Here is a 23125-nt window from a genome sequence, read left to right as displayed (position 1 = left end):
TGGGCCTTTACAAAGTAGTGGTAAGTACAGGGAAGTGGTAGCACTCTGTAGTCCTGTGATTAAGCCTCAGTCTTGTTGAGCTTATGCCCCTGGACTGTGACCTTCAGCACTGATTCTCAGTCCCTTCTTTTAAGCGGGAAGGATGGCTAGAGTGGCCTGGAATTGTGTATTTCCATTCTCCCAGGTTAGTTAGGCTCCAATAAAATTCCTACAACCAGGATATGTTCTGGGAAAATAGTTTTTGTTGAGGGCATGTCTTGTTAAGAAGAACAGAATGCTCTGGCATATTTAAAAATGCTTACTTTTCCTCTCCCCCGGCTGGAAGCAGTGTGAGGGGATTTTTCTCCAGTTTTTACTGTGAGAACCTGGTGTAGAACTCCAGGAGATAAACTCACAGAAGTGTGAGGGCTCTCCGTGACTGGGTCATCTTGTGGTTTTTAACTCTTAGACTTATCCCATTGAGTGTCCAGCAACTCATCAGTTATAGTTCAGGTTTTTCCTCAATACTGGTTTCTGCTGAGGTTTCCACTCTTGGGTTTCTGCTCCATTAACTTGTGATCCTCTGTCTCTGCCCCTCTGTCTCTCTTTTTTGGAGCACCGGTTTACACTGTAACCTCACTTTTCTGGTCTAAGAAAGAGATCTAAGAAGAGCTGTTGACTTCTTGGTTTGTTCAGCTTTTTACTTGTCAGGATGGAATAGATAGATGCTGGACCAGAAACTGGAAGTTAGATCTATTTCTTTTTTTCTTTTTTCTTTTTTTTTAAGATTTTATTTATTTATTCATGAGAGACAGAGAGAGAGAGAGAGAGAAGCAGAGGGAGAAGCAGGGTCCCAGGGAGCAGGGAGCCTGATGCGGGACTCGATCCCAGGACCCTGGGATCACGACCTGAGCCGAAGGCAGACGCTTAACTGTCTGAGCCACCCAGGCGCCCAGATCTATTTCTTTAAATCATTTTCTCTTAAATAAATACTGTTCTGGCATTACTGAAAAACCAGAACCAAGGATGTTTGTATGTTAGACCTTTTTCGGGGGGACTAATGGCTTAATGGTATTACCTTATAGACTCAGAGCAAAGCAACACCAAACCCTTCAGTATCCAGATGATTATAAAGTAAATAAAGATGGTAAATTGTCTTAGCAGTTAGTGTATCTAACATTTTGAAAACCACAGATGCTGGTGGAAAATTGGCTGACCTACAAAATACCACATAAAGCATAAAATACATAAGACACCTTCTTAGAAATTTGCTAATGATAAAAATAAATGGTTCCTGGTGCACCTGGCTGGCTTAATCGGAAGAGCATGTGACTCTTGATCTCAGGATCCTGATTTTGAGCCCCACGTTGGGGGTAGAGGTTACTTAAATAAGTAAACTTAAAAAAAAAAAAAAAGGTAAATGGTTCTTTAGCATAATAACTCGTTAGTAAATGAAATCGTTATCCCAAAACTAATTTTGTTATTTAAAATAAATGAACATTGTTTTTTCAATTATAGGATAATGTTAAGCATAAAGACTATATTGACCATCAGAAGGATAAAGTTGCTTTAACTCTGGCTCGTCTAGCCCGCCATGTTGAAGTGGAGAAACAGCAGAAGGAAGAAAAGAATAGAGCATTCAGGGTATGTGGCTATTTTAATTGGTGTTTTACCAAATCATGGAATTGTTTATAATAAAACAGTAACAGAAATTTGTTATCAAAAAATGTATACTTGAATCCAAGTTCAGCATGGACTCTAGATAGCTCATCACTTTAGTACTTCATGATAGCTTTCTATATCTCTGTCTTTAGTTTGTTAGATTCTGATCATATATATATATATAGGAGAAAAACTAGAATTGAGTGGACTTCATTTTGGGGAATTAAAAATCATGGGATTTCTTTATAGCAGGTGAACAGTTACGGGTTTCTGGTTTCTATATCACAAGAGTGAAAAAGAGTTTATTGGTGCTTTTGTAGACATAAGGTGTTAAAAGGTTATTTTCTACTAGATAGAATCAGACCACTTTCTCAAACTTCAGCATGCCCCTTCATATTAAATCTGTTACTAAAAGGAAGAAATTTTAATCAGGTTTGTAGAAGAGCTGCTATGTGGAAAATGAAGCCTAATTTAGAATCTCTAATGATAACAAATCTTTTTCTTCACTTGCTTTAGAAGGCCCCAGATGAATGACCTAAAGAATCTCTCAATATTGGGGCACTTGGCTGACTCACTCGGTGGAGCACGTGTCTCTTGACCTGGAGGTCATGAATTTGAGCCCAACATTGGGAGTAGAGTTTACTTAAAAAATTTTTTTGAATAAAAAAAGAATCCCTCAGTACTAACAGATGTTTATTAGGAGTAGAAAGTTGATGAGTTGGGTAAATGAAGCTTCATCCTAGGAGTTTAAAAATGGAAATTGAGGGGTTCCTGTTTGGCTCAGTCAGTAGAGCATGCCACTGTTGATCTTAGGGTCCTGAGTTCAAGCCCAACATTGGGTGTAAAGCTTACTTGGAAAAAAAAAATGGAAATTGAAATCATGGCTCTGCCAGCCCCTGTTTGGATTCCAGCAGGTCACTTAGCTTTTGCAGACTTTGGGCTTTATTTAATCTGTATAGGGATGGAGTTGGAAATGATCTTCCAAGTTAAGATAAGCACTATGATTTTTTAATTTTAAGATCTGTGTTTTGATTCCTTGTCCATTGGTTATCATAGAGGAATTTATATATTTCTATAGCCTCTGTTTAGTATCTCCTAATCTGGTATAGAATAAATTAATATTCTTTACATTTAGAAGTAGATTTGTTTGGGGACTTTATAATGTAATACCAATTAAATTAGAGCATAGTATTCTAGGTGTATGTTTAAAATGCTTACTGCAAATACATACATACATACATATATACGTAAGTAATAAGTAAAATGCTTAATGCATAGAGATATAAAAAATAGGTTTGTTTCTCTCCTGGCAGAAATACTGTTCAATTTTAAGGAAGATTCTTTTCCAAAACTATGTTAAGTGTATTGTTTATGGGGAAAATCTCTTTGACAGAGGGATGATTTGCAAGCTGTCCTTTTCCACATATTTCCTGAATGATGCTAGCTTCTTTTTCCAGGAAGTGTTCCCACATAGATAATAAAATGTTTGTAATGAGTTCAGAATCTTACAGGCACTATGGTAACTGGGGCTTTTCTCAAGGGTGGTTTCAGCTTCCACTCATGTTAAGTGTTCGTTCATTTTTTTTTTTAAGATTTATTTATTTATTTATTTATTTGACAGAGGAAGAGAGACAGCGAGAGAGGGAACACAAGCAGGGGGCAGTGGGAGAGGGAGAAGCAGGCTTCCCGCTGAGCAGGGAGCCCAATGTGGGGCTCGATCCCAGGACTCTGGGATCATGACCTGAGCTGAAGGCAGACGCTTAACGACTGAGCCACCCAGGCGCCCCTCATTCATTCTATTAAAGACTTTATCTCAGCATTGAAGAAAGTTTTCTGAAATTCTGAAATTCTTGTTTAACCAATTGTAAAGAATAAATATATATTTAGATTTCATTCTTTTCTAAGGGAAAAACCAACTAACATATCTTAGTTCATTGCTTGCTATCCATTAATGATTTTTTTAAATTTGGTTTCCTGTATGGATAACTTGTTTTTTAAAACTCAATGACAGGAAAGAAAAATGGAACTACCCAGAAAGGAAGATAATCAAACTAAAATAAAAATGATTCTTGAGGAATTCTAGTGGCTGATAACTCTGACTAAAACTAGATAGTAGTAGAAAATATCTTCCAACTATTCTTAGGCCTTTGTGAATTATTGATGTATTACTATTAAGGTGATTTCTTTATCTTCTGTGATGGAGTGATTTTAATGAAATAAAGAAAATTCATTAAAATCTTCACTGGATATGGGGCACCTGGCTGGCTCATTCAGTAGAGCATGCAACTCTTGATCTCAGGGTCATGAGTTCAAGCCCCATGTTGGGTACGGTGCCTATTTAAAATTAAAACAAACAAACAACAAAAACCCTCTTCACTGGATAAATCACTTTCAGAGATAATGTTGTCTTGACTAGTTGAACAGCTACCAGCTTTGCTTATTGATACTCTAGGAGTTAAGATGACTTGCAAGAAGGGATATAACCCTCAGGTTTGTGGAAGAAGCTTTGTAACAAAGGAAAAGGGTGGCTAATTAGGGGATGACTTTCAGCCAATAAATGTTTTTTGAGCATTGACTGTGTATGGCCACAGAGTTCAAATTCTATTGTAAAAAATGCCAGAGAACATTTTTAAAAACCTGTTTATTTTTAATTTTTGGCAGTTCTTTAAAATAAATGGCTATTAGCTGGCATCTAGTAGTATTTGATCTTATTTATATTAAGAATTTTGTAAGGAACTTTGATAAGTGGTTTAATTTTATACATTAGAAAATGTCTTTAGAGTCTGCCAGAGGCTTGTCATACTGCTTTCTTTAGATAAACTAGCTTTGTTCTCCAAACATGTTATTTGGAACACTACTATAGGATGTGCTTTGAAAAAAAAAAAAGTGTTGATTTGTTGAGATACTGCGTATTACATGCACATTAACACTTCAAGGCTTTGGAAGTCCTGCACTAAAGGAACTTTTTAAATTTTGTATTAAAATAAGTGTTTATATACTTAATTTGGTTATAGAGAATTTTTTTAATGCTTGTTAACATTTTTGAGAATTAGTATTCTATGGCTGTAGTTTGAACAATGTGTAAAGATTTATTTCTGATTGAAATCTTGAATCTCCCTGTTCCCCTCCTTACCATTTCTGATAGAATATCCTGTTGCTTTGCTAACTAGGCCATTCATTATTCTGGCCTATATCTTACAAATCTAGCATTTGTGCTGTGATTTCTTTTTAAGAACAAAACCTTGTTGAGATGCAATATGGTGTACTGGTTAAGTGCATGGATTCTAGAATCAAATTGTGAGAGTATAAATCTGGCATTGTTAGTTATCCTTAGGCAATTTATTGACCCTTCTGTACTTCAGTTTTCCCATCCTAAAATGCAAACAATAATAGTACCTATTTCACAGAGTTATTGTGAGAATGAAATCTATTATGCTTTTAGAATCATGCCTGGAACGTGGTAAGTGGTGAATTAAGTATTGTTAGATGCAGCATGATTAGAGATTATGCAGATAGATTTATAAATAATATATAGGGGGACTTAGAGACTTTAACAGTCTAACGCATAAGTCTAGTTTCATGGTTGGCACTGGCCTACTGCCTGTTTTTGTAAATAAAATTTTATTGGAACATAGCATTGCCCATTTGTTTACATGTTATCTATGGCTGCTTTCATGAGAGTTGAGCTGCAAAACCTAAAATATTTACTGTCTGGCCCTTTATGGAAAAAGTTTGCCAACCCTAGATCTAGATGGTGATAAATGCTGGCATATGCTAAATACTAATGAAATCTGCTCTTATTAATACTATTCACTGAACAAATATTTAATAGGCTTCTGTATACTTCAGACTGTATGTGGAAACTGAAAAGAATGTATAAAAGTTTAAAAATGAAAATAATCATTCATATTTCCATTCCCAGAGATAGTGATGTTTTATGTATTTTCAACCTTTGTTCCCCCTCTGCAGATACAGTTATATATAGCTTGAAATTAATCTTTATTTATATTTGGCTCATTTATTTAATACTATTTGGTGACCTACTTGATATAAAAAATAGTATTTCTGCTTCACTGAAAGTTTGGTTAGTGTTTCTAATTGACTTTCATGAAATGCATATACCATAATTAAACAGTACCCTGTTGTTGGAGATGTAGGTTATAGCGAACTTTATGCAAATATAAATGACATTGGGATCAACATTTCAGAGCATGAACCTTTGTTTTCACTTATCTTTTTGGGATAGATGTCTAGAAGTGGAGTTAAAAGGATAATCAATATTTTCTGGTCACTGATGTGTTAAAATCCTTTTCTCAAGGAAATCAGATTAGTAATTATGGGTTAATTGATTTTCTTCTTAATACCTTTAGGAAAAAATCGATTTTCAGCATGCTCACGGGTTACAAGAATTGGAATTTATTCGAGGACATTCTGATACAGAAGCAGCAAGACTGTGTGTGGACCAGTGGCTAAAAATGCCAGGTACTCTTTAGAAATCAGAGTGGAACACTGAGGTTACTGACCTTCCCTAAAGCTTTAAGGGGTTATATCTGTATTATTCAGTTGCTAATAAGTATATAAAGTATTGAAATTTAGTTTCAGTGATACTTAATAATGGTCTACTTTATCGGTTGTCTTCCAACATTGACAGAAGTATGTTTTGAATATAATAGGTCATCCTTGACTTTATTAGATATTGCTCATTTATTTACTCATGTTATTTCATAGTTTATTACGTGAAATAGTGCATGTGTCTATGGGAGGGGTTTTAATAGGTTATTTGAAGTCAGGAAAACTTCTTTAATGAAATAAAATTTAAGCTGAGATCTAAGGGATTAGTGTTTACTTATTCATTCATCAGTACAGCCTGTGTAGATATTTTATAAGGACATGTCCACATGGGAGGCATCTAAAGCATTGGGTAGCTTCTTCACTAATTCTGCAGACCTGAGATTCCCAAAAGAGTCACTGTGGAACATTTTCCCCCCCACCAGATAATTTGGTGGAGTTTGTTTTGTTTTGTTTTGTTGTTTGTTTGTTTTCGCTTCTTCCATGGCAACTTTTCTAGCCTGTCTTGTAGAAGAAACACTGAGCGTTTAAGAGGCTTGGGATATCCACAGAAACCTTAGCTGTGGATTTAATCCAGCAGAACATTTAATTGCAAAAAGTCATTAGAAGTATCTGTACACAGGATGCCTGGGTGGCTCAGTTGGTTAAGCATCTGCCTTCGGCCCGGGTCATGATCCCAGCGTCCTGGGATCGAGTCCCACATCGGGCTCCTTGCTCAGCAGGGAGCCTGCTTCTCCCTCTCCCTCTGCTTGTGCTCTCTGTCAAATAAATAAAATCTTAAAAAAAAAAAAGTATGCGTGCATTGCTCAATTTGAACCTAGATATCTTGTTGTTCTAAAGCTAGTTTTCAGGGGCGCCTGGGTGGCTCAGTCGGTTAAAGCATCTGACTCTTGATTTTGGTTCAGGTCATGGTCTTGGAGTTCTGGGATCGAGCTCCGCATCAGGCTTCCTACTCAATGGGAAGTCTACTTGAGGATTCTCTCTCCCTCTGCCCCTCCCCCCACTCGCATTCTCTCTCTCAAATGATTAATCTTTAAATATAAATTTTAAATATAAAGATTTAAATCTTTAAATATAAAGTTTTCAGAGGGCTTTTCTTCGAATCAAATTACCACTGATAATTCCAAAGTTCTCTGACACAGTTTTTCCCTTGTTATGTTGGATTAAGAGGTTTGTATGTATGTCTCTTCTATCAGACTACATCCTCTGTGGGGACAGAGACCAAGGTTTATTAATCCTTTTTTGTGTGCGTACCTAAGAAGAGTGCTCAGCTTAGAGATACTCAATAAATATTGTTTGAATATTACCCAAGGTAGGCTATAAACATTTGCATATGAACACAGAAAAGAAGTCTAGTAGAACTTGGGTTCCAAATGTGACTGTCATTCAACTAAACAAAAGAGTTGTTCGGCATTCGAGACCTACTTTAGAAAAGATACTTGGAAATTATGGTAAATGGTTTTGCCTCTTCGGGTGGTCTTATTAAGGCTCATATTTAAAAAAAAAAAAATCCCTCTTGAGATGGCTTCTGTTCTCAGTAGAAGTTAATGACTTAATTCAGCTATATCAGAATCACCTGGGAGCTTTTAAATACATACTTGGGGCTCATCTCCAGAGATAATGCTAGGGTATCTGTAGTTTTGGGAGGATTCCTAGGTAATTTTGATAGGAAAATGGAGTAGAACTATAAGGCTTTATGATCTCTAAGATCTCTTCTAAAAATAGTTTATCTCATAACACCTTGAAGTGTCCTGTCTAGACCCTTTAGGTCTGATCCCTGGCCTCCACATTGGCAGAATATTTTAATTCACTGTAAGATGAATTCATGAACATTCATATGATTTGTCTGGTCAAGTCAGAACAAAATGACTCATTTAGCTGTGTCTTTATGATACTTTTTTTTTTAAAGATTTTATTTATTTGAGAGAGAGGGCAAGAGCACAGAGGGAGAGGGAGAAGCAGACTCCCTGCTGAGCAGGCAGCGCCATGCAGGGCTCAATCCCAGGACTCTGATATCATGACCTGAGTTGAAGGCAGATGCTCAACCAACTGAGCCACCCAGGCACCCCTGTCTTTATAATTCTTGACAGAACTTGGTATTTTCTGTGTCTTCAGGACACACCTGATTCATTGGTGGCTGATAAGCTTGAGCCTGGAGTTAAGGTTTATGCTTTAGTTATGCTCCTTTTATGTGGTGGTTTTATTTTTTTGCTTGCTCCCTGCAACAACACTGTAACACTGAAGTTTAGGATCTATTGCTAGAACAGCTGCTTTAGCATTGGACTATTATTTGATATGGTGCTATTCCATAAATTAGCTTTGGAGAGTGCTGAGATGTTTGAATAGGGTATAGCTGGGGAAACAGAAATGAGTCATTGTTCTCTTTAATTATAAAAAGTGAGGTTCTACTTCTAAGTAGCATTAAGGGACTTGTTTAATCTATTCCAAAGTATCCAGCTATTGTAATTCAGCTCTTTGATTAGAAGCACTTTATTTATAATTACTCTACTGAAATTCATCTTTTATAGACCTTTATAATTAGGCCAGTTTGCATACATTTGAATACTTAGTAACTTAAAAACAGTACTCTCTATTCTATTTAAAGAAAAAAGCTATTTAAATTTCTGTATTTTGCCTTTCCATCAGCAAAGCTTATTTTCTTTCAATTGATTGTTTTCTCCAATTTTATTTTAATCCAGAGTCTCTATTTGGCTAAATAAAGGTCATTTTTTTTTTTAAAGATTTTATTTATTTATTTGACAGAGAGAGACACAGCGAGAGGGAATACAAGCAGGGAGAGTGGGAGAGGGAGAAGCAGGCTTCCCGCCGAGCAGGGAGCCTGATGTGGGGCTCGATCCCAGGACCTGGAACCATGACCCTAGCCGGAGGCAGACACTTAATGACTAAGCCACCCAGGCGCCCCTAAATAAAGGTCTTAATTGGCAATATCTAGAATGTGTATGGACAATAAGTAAAAATTGTCATAATTCTGACTACATAAACAAATTAAGGATAAAAAGGTATATTGTCATTTAATGCCTCTTTAAGATTAAAATATTGATGCTATACTGTTCATTGTTTGTTGGCAGAACACATTTATAAGCATTTTAGCAGCTTTTAATGGAGGCCTTCCCCCTCCCCCCCATAAGGACTCAAACGGCAGGAAAACAATTGAAACCTTAAATTTATATAATAACCATTTGAAGATCTTAAAATTAGATGATGATAAAAGAATAGTGATCCATTCTATTTAAATCCTTAGGGGCTTTGTAGAAACTGCCATAAAGATAAATACCCAGTTTTTTGTTGTATGAAATATTCAAGGCATTGAAACAATCCACAAGAAATAATAATACAAGGGAGTCCATAATCAAATCATCTGTATATAACTGCCTGATATACAGTCAGAATCCTAGCAGTTTTACATTTCATGGTTTATATAATGTAACTCTAAATTTTCCATCATATATCATACATTGGGAATTTCCCTGGAACAAAATTGGCCGGGGGTATTAGTCTGTAAGAGTGTGTGTCTGTAAGATGAAAACTATAAAGAAAGAAAGGGAATGAAGAATGGACAGGATAAAGGGAGATTAAGAAAAACTAGTGAAAGGGGTGCCTGGCTGGCTCATTCCATAGAGCATGTGACTCTTGATCTTAGGGTTGAACAGCCCTATGGTAGGTGCAGAGTTTACTTTTTTAACGAAGAGAAAGGAAAAAAAAAAGAGAAAGTAATGATGAACAAACTTTGAAAGGAGGAAAAGAAAAGGACGCCTGGGTGGCTCAGTCGTTAAGCGTCTGCCTTCGGCTCAGGTCATGATCCCAGGATCCTGGGATTGAGACCCATATCGGGCTCCCTGCTCCGCGGGAGACCTGCTTCTCCCTCTCCCTCTCCCCCTGCTTGTGTTCTGTCTGTCTGTCTGTCTCTCTCTCTCTCTCTCTGACAAATAAATAAACCTTAGAAAAGAAAAGAGATAAAATAGAATAAATAGAAAAGAGAAAGATAATAACAATAAGTAAATCTCTGGTTTGTCTTCTGTGAATTTATTACTGAGACCTGCATTACTTGATATCCAGGTTGGAACTAATTGATCAACGCCTGGCTTCCCCAGAAAGTACCACTCTTATTCCCCTTGCCTCCCTGAACTCTCCACTCTTCCCCACTCTCCCGGTTGCATTCTTTAACGTAGTTTTCAGAGAACTCAGGTCTTTTATGATATAGGTAAACTTTCTAGTATGTTTAAGATAGTTAAAAGAGAAAAAAGAATGAGAAGATCTTTGCCAGTTTATATAAATGAAAAGGGAGGTAGTGGTTCTGTAGAGCAACTGATTTTCTAATCAGTATTTGATCTTTGACATTTGTTGGCTATTGAACTTAAACACATTTTTTTTTTTCTCAAGAGAATGTTACTTAAAGATGTTAACAGCTTTCAGGGCACCTGGCTGGCTCTGTAGGTAGAGTGTGTGACTCTTGATCTCAGGGCTATGAGTTCAAGCCCCACATTGGGTGTAGAGGTTACTTAAGAAAAAAATTAAATAAACTTAATCCACATCACCTATTTTTTTTTAAAGATTTTATTCCTCAGAGAGAGAGCGAGCACAAGCAGGGGGAGCAGCAGGCAGAGGGAGAAGCAGGCTCCCCACTGAATAAGGAGCAAGATGCGGGACTTGATCCCAGGACCCTGGGACCATAACCTGAGCCGAAGGCAGACGCTTAACCAACTGAGCCACCCAGGCGTCCTATCTCATCACCTATTTAAAAAAAAAGAAAGAAAGAAAGAAAGAAAGGGGCTCCTGGCTGGCTCAGTAGGTAGAGCATGCAACTCTTGATCTTGGGGTTGTGAGTTCGAGCCCCATATTGAATGTAGAGATTACTTTAAAAATAAAATCTTTTAGGGGCACCTGGGTGGCTCAGTCAGTTGAGTGTCTGACTCTTGATTTCAGCTCAGGTCATGACCTCAGGGTTGCGAGAACAAGCCCGCATTGGGCTCCACGCTGGGCATGGAGCCTGCTTGGTTCTCTCTCTCCCTCTCCAGCCAGTCTCCTCCTCCCCCTCCCAGCTCACTGGAGCGCTCTCCTCTCTCTCTGTCCCCCTCTCAAAAAAAAAAAGTCTTGAAAAGTGTTAACAGCTTTACTTGTCCCAAACACCTGTTTATCTTTAGGTGATCATATCTTTTATAAGAAAGACAGTAAACATTTCATTACAATTAGGATCACCCAGTTGATGCTGTATCACAATTTTTATCATTTTGTCATAATTTTGATTACCAGTCCAAGGACAAATATCTGAAATAGGAACATAAGAATTTGTATTCCAATGATACAGGACTCAAAACAGGAACAATTAATTCTGGAACAAAAAGTTCATTCCGAAGAGGAGGCCAAATGCGGGTGTCTGGAAAACCAATTTTATGTCCCATAATGCACTGTAACAAGGAATTTGATAATGGGCACCTTCTCTTAGGACATTTAAAAAGGTGAGTATGATAGAATAGTGGATGCTGAAGAGGAAATGAGTTACAATGTGATTGCATAAAATGAAAGCATGATACACCTGTGCCATTGTAATCATAACTTGATATTCCAAACTCAAATCGTTTTGTGCTCTTATGATACAGTTATTTTAAATTTACATTTCTTAGGTTTCCTACAAGGCTTAAAGTCAGATTTTTTTCTAGTGATATTTTGTCTTTCAAGGCATATAGCCTTTAAGTATGTATTTATTTTTAATATATGTCTCATAAAATTCTGAACAGATTTTTTACACTGATACGCAGTTGAATCAGTTTTAGAGAAAGCCAGCCCATAAATACGAATTTCAAGAGACACAAAGCACTTAAAGATATTTTGTCTAGCCTAAAGAAAGCTAATACGGTATTACAAAACAAATGTTAAAGGCAAGCCAAATGTAGCAAAATTCATAATAAATATTCTATTTATGAAACCCGCCTTATTAATTTACTGAATTTTTGAATAGTAGAGCTTGAGAAAGTAAATATCAAGGGAAGGCAATATTAAAGGCATTAAGCATTCTTACCTTCATAGTTTCTCCTTCTAATAGTTTAAAGATGGGAGTTGAGAGTTTGGGGGCTCTTAGCCATTATCATTTCCAGACATCTCACCCTACTTATGCATTAACCTATCTATAAAGGCTCCTAGAGGGAGCTTCAGCATTCTACAAATAATTGGGTAGCATACTGTATCTAAAGTATTTTTATTAAAAGTCTTCAATTGTAAAATGGCACATACTTACTAAATGATGAAAATGAACATTAAAGGGATTAAAAGCCATTTTTAAGAAACAGATGTGTGCCAGAATCTTGACATGAGATTATTATTCCATTGGTTCATTCACAACTATTTGTGAATTTTGTGGTAAATAAGGCAAAAAGGAAAAGAGGATGGCTCTATAATTTTCAAATTGGAATTTCACCATTTTTTTGGATCTTGGGTACATTTTATTTATTGCATCCATTTTATTGGATCTTGTACTTTTATGAAATCTTGAGCTAACTATTGATCACTGTTTGAAGGGATTACGTGGCATCAAGGAGCCATTTGATAATTTCTTGAAGATGAAGAACATTCTTTGATATTTCAATAGAAAAGTATAAATTTCTGAGTGTGTGTGTGTATGTGTGTGTGTGAACAAATGAACAAATGCTTAACAAATGAAGCAACATAGTGTGACTCCTAAAATGTGGACTTTTCTAATGTTACCTCTCTTTTGCTGAGTAGGTTTGATCACTCTCCATGTGATCCAACAATTACACTACATGGACCATTCATCAATTCCTTTGCTTGTGTAGTATGTTACAAAAATTTTGTTACTCAGCAGCAATATAGGGATCACCTTTTTGCTAAGGTAAGAAGAGCATGTCCTAAGTTAAGAGTAGGTATTTTTTTCTAGAGAACCATGGAATTCAATATAGGTGTTTTCTTGCTGCTTTTAATCACCTGCAGTCACCTGCAATCACCGAACACCAATGATATACATAAGGATCAAAATTGTGACTGTTTATGGAGAATAAAATGATTTGGAACATTAAATTTTTGTGGACAGGTAAACTTGATTACTGAAAGCCAGCAGTCCTAAAGATTATCATAGAAACCCTTCCCTTGATGGAGTTGCTCTGTGGAATTAGCCTTGTTCAAGATGCTCATAATGAGAACTAGAACCTTGACCTTAAGTCCACTGCCTTTCACTGCCTGTTGAAATGTTGGAGCCATGTAGGAAATAATGATTCTTTTATTAATGGTAGTATTAAGAAATCTAGTATTTAAAAAGCTGTGTTATGTAACTCTCATTAAGCATTAAATCTCAAGGGATACAAGTTGATTCATGGCATATTTAAATCTGTATAATATACAGTTCTGTAATAACTTTTTCATATTTGAAATTACATATCTTTAAGGACTTATTAACATTACAGAATGTTAATTGTGCAATATGTTCACTGTGGAAAAAAATTTTTTTAAGTTTTTATTTTAAACACTCAGTGCTCATCATGACAAGTCCACTCTTTAATCCTCATCACCTGTTTCACCCATCTCCATACCCACCTCCCCTCTGGTATTCATCAGTTTTTTTCTCTATTGGTTTCGTGCTCTCTCACTCTCTTTTTTCCTTTGCTCTTTTGTTTTGTTTCTTAAGTTCCACATATGAGTGAAATCATTTGGTATTTGTCTTTCTCTTACTGACTCTTTTCACTTATCATATACTCTCTAGCTCCATCGATGTTGTTGCAAATGACAAGATTTCATCCTTTCTGATGGCTAAGTAATATTCTGTTGTATATATATACCAATTCTTTATTCATCAGTCAGTGGATACTTGGGCTCTTACAATAATGCTGCTGTAAATATAGGGGTGCAGTATCCCTTTAAATTAGTGTTTTCGTATTCTTTGGGTAAATACCCGGTGGTGCAGTTACTAGGTCTTAGGGTAGTTCCATTTTTAACTTTTTGAGGAACCTCCATGCTGTTTTCCACAGTGGCTGCACCAGTTTGCATTTCTACCAGCGGTGCACCAGGGTTCCTTTTTTTCCACATCCTCTCCAATACCTGTTGTTTCTTTTGTTTTTGATTTTAGCCATTCTGACAGTTGTAAGGTGATATCTCATTGTAGTTTTGATTTGTATTTCCCTGATGATGAGTGATGTTGAGCATCTTTTCATGTGTCTGGATGTCTTCTTTGGAGAAATGTCCGTTAATGTTTTCTGCCCATTTTTTAATTGGATTATTTCTTTTTTGGCCATAGAGTTGTATAAATTCTTTATATATTTTGGATACTAACCCTTATCAGATATGTCCTTTGCAAATGTCTTCTCCCATTTAGTAGGTTGCCTTTTAGTTTTGTTGATTGTTTCCTTCACTGTGCAGAAAATTTTTATTTTGATGAAGTCGCATTAGTTTATTTCTGCTTTCCTTTCCATTGCCTCAGGAGACACATCTAGAAAAATGTTGCAATGGCCAATGTCAGAGAGACTGCCTGTGCTCTCTTCAAGGATTTTTATGGTTTCAGGTCTCACAGTTAGGTCTTCAATCCATTTTGAATTTATTTGTGTGTATGGTCCAGTTTCATTTTTTTGCATGTAGCTGTCCAGTTTTCCCAACACCATTTGTTGAAGAAACTGTCTTTTTCCCACTGGATATTAATTTCTCCTTTGTTGAAGACCATATAATTGTGGGTTTATTTCTGAGTTTTTTGTTCTGTTCCATTGATCGATGTGTCTGGTTTTATGCCGGTACCACAGTTTTGATTACTCTACCTTTGTAATATAACTTCAAGTCTGGAATTGTGATAACTCCAGTTTAGCTTTTCTTTTTCAAGATTGCTTTGACTATTCAGAGTCATTTGTGATTCCATACAAATTTTAGGATTGTTTTTTTCGAGTTCTGCAAAAAATGCTATTGTTACTTTGATAGGAATTGCATAAAATTTGTCAATTGCTTTGGATAGTTAGCGACATTTTAATAATTTTTGTTCTTCCAGTCCATAAGCATGTAATGTCTTTTCATTTCTTTATATCATCTTGAATTTCTTTCATCGGTGTTTTATAGTTCTCAGAGTACAGGTCTTTCAACTCCTCGGTTAAGTTTATTCCTAGATATTTTATTTTATTTTTATTTTTATTTTTTTTAGATTTCATTTATTTATGAGAGAGAGACAGTGAGAAAGGGAACACAAGTAGGGGGTGTGGGGGAGGGAGAAGCAGGCTTCCCGCTGAGCAGGGAGCCCGATGCACGAGTCGATCCTGGGACTCCAGGATCATGACCTGAGCTGAAGGCAGATGCTTAATGACTGAGCCACCCAGGTGCCCTAGATATTATATTGTTTTTGCTGCAGTTGGTTCAATATTCGCAATAAGAGAAAGTATAAAAAACATCATCATTTCAGTAGGTGCAGAAAAAGCATTTGACGGTATAACATCCATTCATGATAAAAACCCTCAACAATGTGGGTCTAGAGGGAGCATAACCTCAACATAATAAAGGCCATATGTGAGAAACCCATAGCTAACATCATATTCAGTGGTGAAAAACAGAGCTTTTCCGCTAAGGTCAGGAACAAGACAAGAATGTCCACTCTAACCACTTTTATTCAGCATGGTACTGGAAGTCCTAGCCACAGCAATTAGGTAACAACAACAAAAATAAATAAGAAGGATCCAAATTGGTAAGGAAGAAATAAAACTTTCACTATTTGCAGATCACATGATACTTTAATATAGAAAACCCTAAAGACTACCAAAAACTGCTAGAACTGAAAAATGAATTCAGTAAAGTAGCAAGATACAAAATCAATGTACAGAAGTCTGTTGCATTTCTATACACTAATAATGAAGCAGCAGAAAGTAAAATTAAAACAGTCTGATTTACAACTGTACCAAAAACATTTATAAATATTTTTATATAAGTGTCTGAATTGTTATATAAGAAAAGCAGTGTGTTGTAAACATGAATTCTTAAATATTTGTTGAATAAATGCATAAATTTTAAATCAGTGAATAACATTCTACTGTATGAATATATTAGAGTTCATTTAATTTTCTATTATATGTATTGTTTCAATTTTTCTATTATTAAAAACAATACCACTTTAAATATCTTGGTAGCTAAAAACCTATAATCACAGCTATGAGTACAACTATATGCTGAGTGCTCTGAATCCTTGCAAGCCATCAAACCTGGGGATGGTCTTGGGGACTCCCAACACATGTGGTAACCTTGATATTGCTAAGAGGTTACTGTTGTAGGACAGTGATAAGAAAATAATGCTTTATATTTTTAGAGCTAGAAGGACTCTTAATTCTAGAACCCTATTACTTCCTTTTTAGGGACACCAAAGAGACGGAGTGATTTAGAATGGTAGCAGTGTTCAGGGTGGATTCATAGGTGCAGAAAGGTGACCAGTTTAGGTGACTTTTATAGTAATTTGAGATGAAAAAAGACTTTGCTTAGGTAATGGTATTTAGAATAAAGACCTTAAAGTTAAGCTAAAAGAAATGATAGGGGCTTTCTATTGTTGTGACAAAGGTTTGAGGAGAGAAAAGAAAAAGGATACGCTTGGACTGTATTATGTAATTTTTGGGGGGGTTTTCAGGTGGTCACTAATATGCTACCTTTTTCAAAACTAGAGTCTTTCAGGGCATGTTTTCCTATTCCAGGCCATTAGTGTTTTGTTTATTTTAATGAGCATATTTATCTTTTTTTCTTTAGTAAATCTGAATAGGTATTTTAACCTTAAAATTAATTCTCATTTGTGTTTTCCCAAATTTCATTAATTTGTTTCTTTTTTTTCTGGGAATCACTCATTTCATGTTGTTTTACCTTGTCTCCCGGAAGTAAATTTATGTTTAGCCTTCTGGGAAGGATTCAGGTAAAATAGAACAAAGGCTTTCGTGTCACACAGACCTGGATTCTTCTGTCACTTTTATTAGCTGTTATGTACTCAGAAGTTACTGAACATCTGTGAGCTTTATTCTTCGTCTCTAAAATGGAATTGTTATACTTACATGCAAGATTGATGAGAGAAAGTATAATACTATATAAAGCACTGAGGACCTAACATAGCTCTCATTAAATCCTCCTTATTAAGGGTGCTTCGGTGGCTCAGTTGTTGAGTATCTGCCTTTGGCTTAGATCGTGATCCCAGTGTCCTGGGATTGGGCCCTACTTCTGGCTCCCTGCCCAGTGGGGAGCCTGCTTCTCCCTCTCCCACTCCCCCTGCTTGTGTACCCTCTCTCGCTGTCCCTCTCTCTGTCAAATAAATAAAATCTTCTAAAAAAATAATTCTTATTATTCTTTTTTTTTTTAAAGATTTTATTTATTTATTTGACACAGAGAGAGAGAGAGAGCACAAGTAGGCAGAGAGGCAGGCAGAGGGAGAGGGAGAAGCAGGCTATCCACTGAGCAGGGAGCCCGATGTGGGGCTCGATCCCAGGACTCTGGGATCATGACCTGAGCCGAAGGCAGCGCTCAATGGACTGAGCCACCCAGGCACCCCAATTCTTATTATTCTTTGGAGAGTCCATCACAAGAACTCTAAAGGAAACTGGTATGCATTAGATTATAATTGCCTATCTTAAATCAGCCAGAAGAGGTCACTAGAAGATTGTATGCCTATGAATTCTATTTTGTAAGGCTGGCATTCTTCAGTGAAAGAGTATGAAATGATCACAATTTGCATTTTTGCCTTGCTTCCTTCCTCTTTCCCTTTCATCTCCAGTTTCTTCTGTCTGAGCCAGTGCTTCTTAAACTTTACACACTAATCACTTGGGTATCTTGTTAAAATGTAAGTTCTTACACTAGATCTGAGGTGGGGCCTTAGATTCAAGATTCCTAACAAGCTCGTAGTTGATGGCAATGCTGCTGGTCCTTAGGTCACACTTTGAGTAACAAGTGTCTAGTTGGTTTTGACATTAAAGACATTCATTGGGTATACCACTAGATAGCTTCCTGCTTTTCTTCCTTTTTGGTGGTGGTGGAGGTGTGGAGGTGGTGGAGAACATATTGTAAGCTCCAGTGTGCCTCAGTGTCATTTGTGGGTCAGTAGGGCCATTCTATCATTGAAAGTGATTTCTCCCTCTTGTTAGCCCATCCTCCCTACCCTAGGCAATCTGTAAACCACTTTCTGTCTCTATGGTTTTGCCTTTTCTGGGCATTTCGTATAAATGGAATCCTATAATATGTGGCCTTTTGTGACAGGATTCTTTCATTTACCATAATTTTGTCAAGGTTCATCCATGGGTTTTTTTTTTTTTGATATTTTATTTATTTATTGGAGAAAGAGCACGAGCAGGGTGAGGGCAGAGGGAGAAGCTGACTCCCCACAGAGCAGGCAGCCCAATGCAGGGCTCGATCCCAGGACCCTGTCTGGGGTCATGACCTGAGCCAAAGGCCGACGCTTAACCAACTGACCCACCCAGGCATCCCAAGGTTCCTCCATGCTGTTAGCATATATCCGTACTTCATTCCTTTTTATTGCCAAGTAATGTTCCATTGTTTGGAAATATGCCACTTTTTGTTTATCAACTCATCAGTTGGTGGATACTTGGGTTATTTCTACTTTTGGGCTATTGTGAATAATGTAAATGTACAAGCCCTCATGTGGACATATGTCTTCTCTTCTTAAGTTAAATTTTGGGGTCATATGATAATTATGTTTAATTGTTTGAAGAACTGCCAAATTGTTATCCAACACACTACCATTTTTATTTTCTTAACAGCAATATATGAAGGTTCCAATTTCTCCACATTATTAACAACACTTACTGTGTGCCTTTTAAAACAGCCATCCTAGTGGGTATGAAATAATATCTTATTGTGGTTTAACTTTTTTTATGTATACAAATGTGTATGATGTATTTTATTTTAATGTAATCAGAAATATAATAGTACAAAGGAATTGAGTACTTTAACTTATGAGACATCCTTTTTCCCACTCCTTCCCCTACTTTGTACAAGGAAATATGCTGTACTTTTGCAGTAGGTATATTTCAATAAAATTTTATGTAGAATCACATTCTTGTTCTACTGAGCAAACACTTTAAACAAGCTTTATATTGAATCCATTTATGACTCACAGTTGATCTAAAAATTATTTTATTAGCATTCTTCAAGTAAGGGACATTTCTATAAATTTGTGTTTAGGAAATGCCTTTATTGCACTTATTTAGAACCTTCTCATTGGAATGCAAAGTATCTTCTTGGATGTTACCTTCTGTGTGGCACTCACAACATTAAAATGAGATGGGGAGTAGTGAAAAGAGCATGGAATTTATAACCAACATATAAGGCTATGTTTGAATGGTAGTTTTATCTCTTCCCAGGGTACTATTTGATTGGAGGGAAACTACATTTTAGTTTTCTCATTTGTAAATAATGAAAATAGTACTTCATGGGATTATTAGATTTTGACCCCCCTAATGTGATGCTTTACATGTGCTCAATACAAATGTAAATTTCTTATTCCTTCTATTGCATCTCATAAACACTACATATAGTATTTCTTTTTTTTTTTTTTTTTAAGATTTATTTATTTGTCAGAGAGAGAGAGCACAAGCAGGGGGAGCGGCAGGCAGAGGGAGAAGCAGGCTCCCTGCTGAGCAAGGAGCCCAGTGTGGGACTCCATCCCAGGACCCTGGAATCATATCCTGAGCTGAAGGCAGACGCTTAACCAGCCGAGCCACCCAGGCATCCCACATATACTATTTCTATATCCCTAATGTTAATGATAGTAAATTTAAGAAGACACAATACAACTTTTAAGGCTATTATTCTAAAGACCATTACACACATACATATAAATATACACTTTAAAGTATTTCCAGTTTTGGGGCACCTGGTTGGCTCAGTCTGTAGAAAACATGACTCTTGATCTTGGGGTCATGAATTCGAGCCCCACATTCGGGACAGAATTTACTTAAAAAAATTTTTTTTATTATTTTTAGTTTTGAGATAGAGGAGCCCCTTATCCAAGTTTTCTGGACACTAGAAAAGACATACCTGTTTCACTACGTCAAAATTTTTAAATGACCACATACAAAATTAATAGATGTTTGAAAAATATTTGCAAAATGGAGCATGGCACAGTTAGTTTTGATAATGAAGAAAAGATCCCAGTTGACCAGGAGAGGAGAAAACAAAAACAATTGAAACAAACAATATGAATAAACAATCCACAGACTATGGAATATCTATAGAATTGTATGAATTAAGTGCTCAAACTCACTAGTAGGAAATAACTAATTAAAGTAACAGTGAGTATCACAATATCTCTCAGACTGCAAAAATGAAAAAATGATCTATAGGAGCTGTTGTGCCAGGTTCAGTCACTCCTAGGGAATATGTAAAGTGATAGAGCCTTTTTGAAAAACTATCGTATGGTATCCTTTAATATTCAAGTACTAAACCTTTTAACCCAATAGTGCCACTCGGAATAATGAGAAAAACGCACCTATAAATAAGGATATGTGTTTAAGGTTGGTTACAGTACCATTGTTTATAGTAGCAAGGGAAGAAAAGCATGGAAATGAATAGTTGACTAAGTCTTAGTAACTGGAGTAGTTTGGCACCATTGAGAAGAATGAATTAGAGACAAGCCAGTTGATTTTTCGGGATTTCCGTTAGGTATTGTGGAATAAGAGAAACTAAGTGGCAGAAGAGTCGGTAAGATGACATTATTTGGTAAAACACTGGCAGTCCCCTGTATGTTTATTTCTATATATTTTTGCAAATTATTAAGCATGGAGACATTTATGGAAGAACACATAAACGTAGATTATATTGCAGAGTAGAGTGAAGAAGGAAAATGAAAGAAAAAGTATATGTGATATGAAAACATTTATCCATTAACATAATATAGATGTATATAAAAAAAGGAAAAACATAAAAGTAAATGTATATTTATTGTCACAGAAAGATGGTCAAGTTTTGTTTTTAAGAAAAAAATTTTTAATTCACATATGGAACCTCATTTATGATAAAAATTCCATAGTTCACACTCAGGGAAGAAAAGTTTTCATGTTAAAACCTGATACAGAATACTCCAAATAATTAAGAAATTTTGAAAATTGATTTTAAAAGACTGAATATTGATTTTAGTTGTCTGTAATACAGCTTTGCCTTGTATTTTAGGAAGCTGCAGATGATGAACATAAAAACAACCTTCTTCCTCAGATTATTCAGTGTTTTGCGTGTCCAAATTGCTTCCTGCTTTTTAGCAGCAAGGATGAGTGTTTGAAGCATATGTCTGGAAAGAATCATTTCCGTCAGAGTTTTAAACTGGGTGGTATGTTAATACTCTCTTCTGAAAATTATTGAACTACTTTAATCTTTGCTGATTTACCATACTTCTCAGATAATTCTTGAGAAAACTTATCCTCACATTAGATTGAAAACATAAAAGTGAAAGATGGTCCTCATTTTTATTTTTCAAAAAGATTTCTAAATATTGATCTGCACCTAACAGGTTTACTTACTTTGAGGAATGAAGAGAAACTTGGGAAGAAAATATTTATTTAGGATGATGTTTTTATATATCCATAATATTAGGGAAGTTGGATGTTACTCTGCATTTAAGACTCAGATTTTGAGCATGAGTTCAGCAACTTTTGCACTTAAGGCTAGAAAATTACTTCCCTTAGATTTTTATCAGGTAAATAACAATCTTTTACTTATGCCAGCCAATGTTGAGAAAGGCAAGGGGAGGAAGGTTAGGTTGCTATCTACTCAAATCTTTGCAAGTTATAGTTTATTTTGTCTTTCAGATGACCAGGGGATAGCACATCCAATATCATTTCCATCTTTTGCAAAGAAACTTCTGATCTCTCTGTGCAAAGATGTCCCATTTCAAGTTAAGTGTGTGGCCTGCCACCAGACACTACGTTCCCACATGGAGCTCACTGCCCATTTCAGGTTTGTACAGGTTTAGTCGGGCTATAAGGGAATCCTGCCCTAGTAGCTCTTCACCAGAGGGAGGATTCAACAAATGCTTTTCTATTCTATGTTTCTCTGCTTTTAAAATGAGAATGTACATTAGTCTGGCAATTAATCAAATTTAGCAAAATAAGAGAAGTTAAAGGTGAAAGTAGATATATTGATATTGCTGTGAATGTAAAATGAACTAACAGCTCTATGTGTATTTTTTCTCTGTGTGTTATGTGAGTAGTATGTATATAGGGGAGGAGCAGGTTAAAATAGAACCTTGGCTTTAAGTCAGCCAGAATGAAAAGTATCATATACATATGAAAGGTTAAATTTCTGTGAAAGGCCAAATTTATCAAATAATCATTGGCTTTACAATGGAAATTATCAATGTGCAATCCCCAGTGTACCTTTCACCCAGCTTCAGTAATTATCAACACATGGCAGTCATGTTTCATTTATATTGTCACCCCCTGCAAGTTACTATTTCAAAGTAAATCATGTCATTCTGTCTATAAATACTTCAATATATAACTATAAATGGTAAGGACTCTTTTTTTAATCCTATAATACTGTTATCACACCTTAAAAAACTGGTATTTTTTAATAGCATCAAAAAGTAGTCAGTTAACCAAATTTCCCTGATTATCTCACGAAGTTTTTTATTTTACGTTTGATTTGTTGGAATCATGATCTAAACAAAGTCTGTACGTGTTTTCTGTTTAGGTGCTGTGTCTTTCAGTCTGTTTTTCCTTTTACACCATTAAAATTTTTAAAAGTTTCTATCTACTAAATGACAATTGTTAAAGTTTAAATAAAACATTTGTTTAAATAAAACAAATATTTTCACAAACCTTCAAGTAAAATATGTTCTCAGTAAACTTGAGGCAGTAGAATAAAATTACTCTGTATGTACTCAGTGTAACTTCCAAGTTTAACAGTCCTGGTTCTGACTTATATTTCATGAGTTGAAATCCTGGTTCTG

General features: G+C 36.0%; 1 protein-coding gene across 1 annotated transcript in view; it reads left to right on the top strand.

Moving 5' to 3' along the window:
• Positions 1-23125, top strand: part of ZNF451 (zinc finger protein 451) — an 89486-nt gene that overhangs the window by 33080 nt on the left and 33281 nt on the right. The window contains exons 4-9 of the mRNA XM_027600844.2: positions 1498-1623; positions 6012-6123; positions 11537-11687; positions 12949-13075; positions 21352-21505; positions 21984-22131. Of these exons, the coding sequence (XP_027456645.1) occupies positions 1498-1623; positions 6012-6123; positions 11537-11687; positions 12949-13075; positions 21352-21505; positions 21984-22131 (818 nt within the window). The remainder of the gene's footprint in view (positions 1-1497; positions 1624-6011; positions 6124-11536; positions 11688-12948; positions 13076-21351; positions 21506-21983; positions 22132-23125) is intronic.

This window comes from Zalophus californianus, chromosome 7 (assembly GCF_009762305.2).
Source record: "Zalophus californianus isolate mZalCal1 chromosome 7, mZalCal1.pri.v2, whole genome shotgun sequence".
NCBI classification, from domain to species: domain Eukaryota; kingdom Metazoa; phylum Chordata; class Mammalia; order Carnivora; family Otariidae; genus Zalophus; species Zalophus californianus.
The sequence above is the reverse complement of the archived record's forward strand: the minus strand, read 5'-3'. Positions and strand labels throughout refer to the sequence as shown.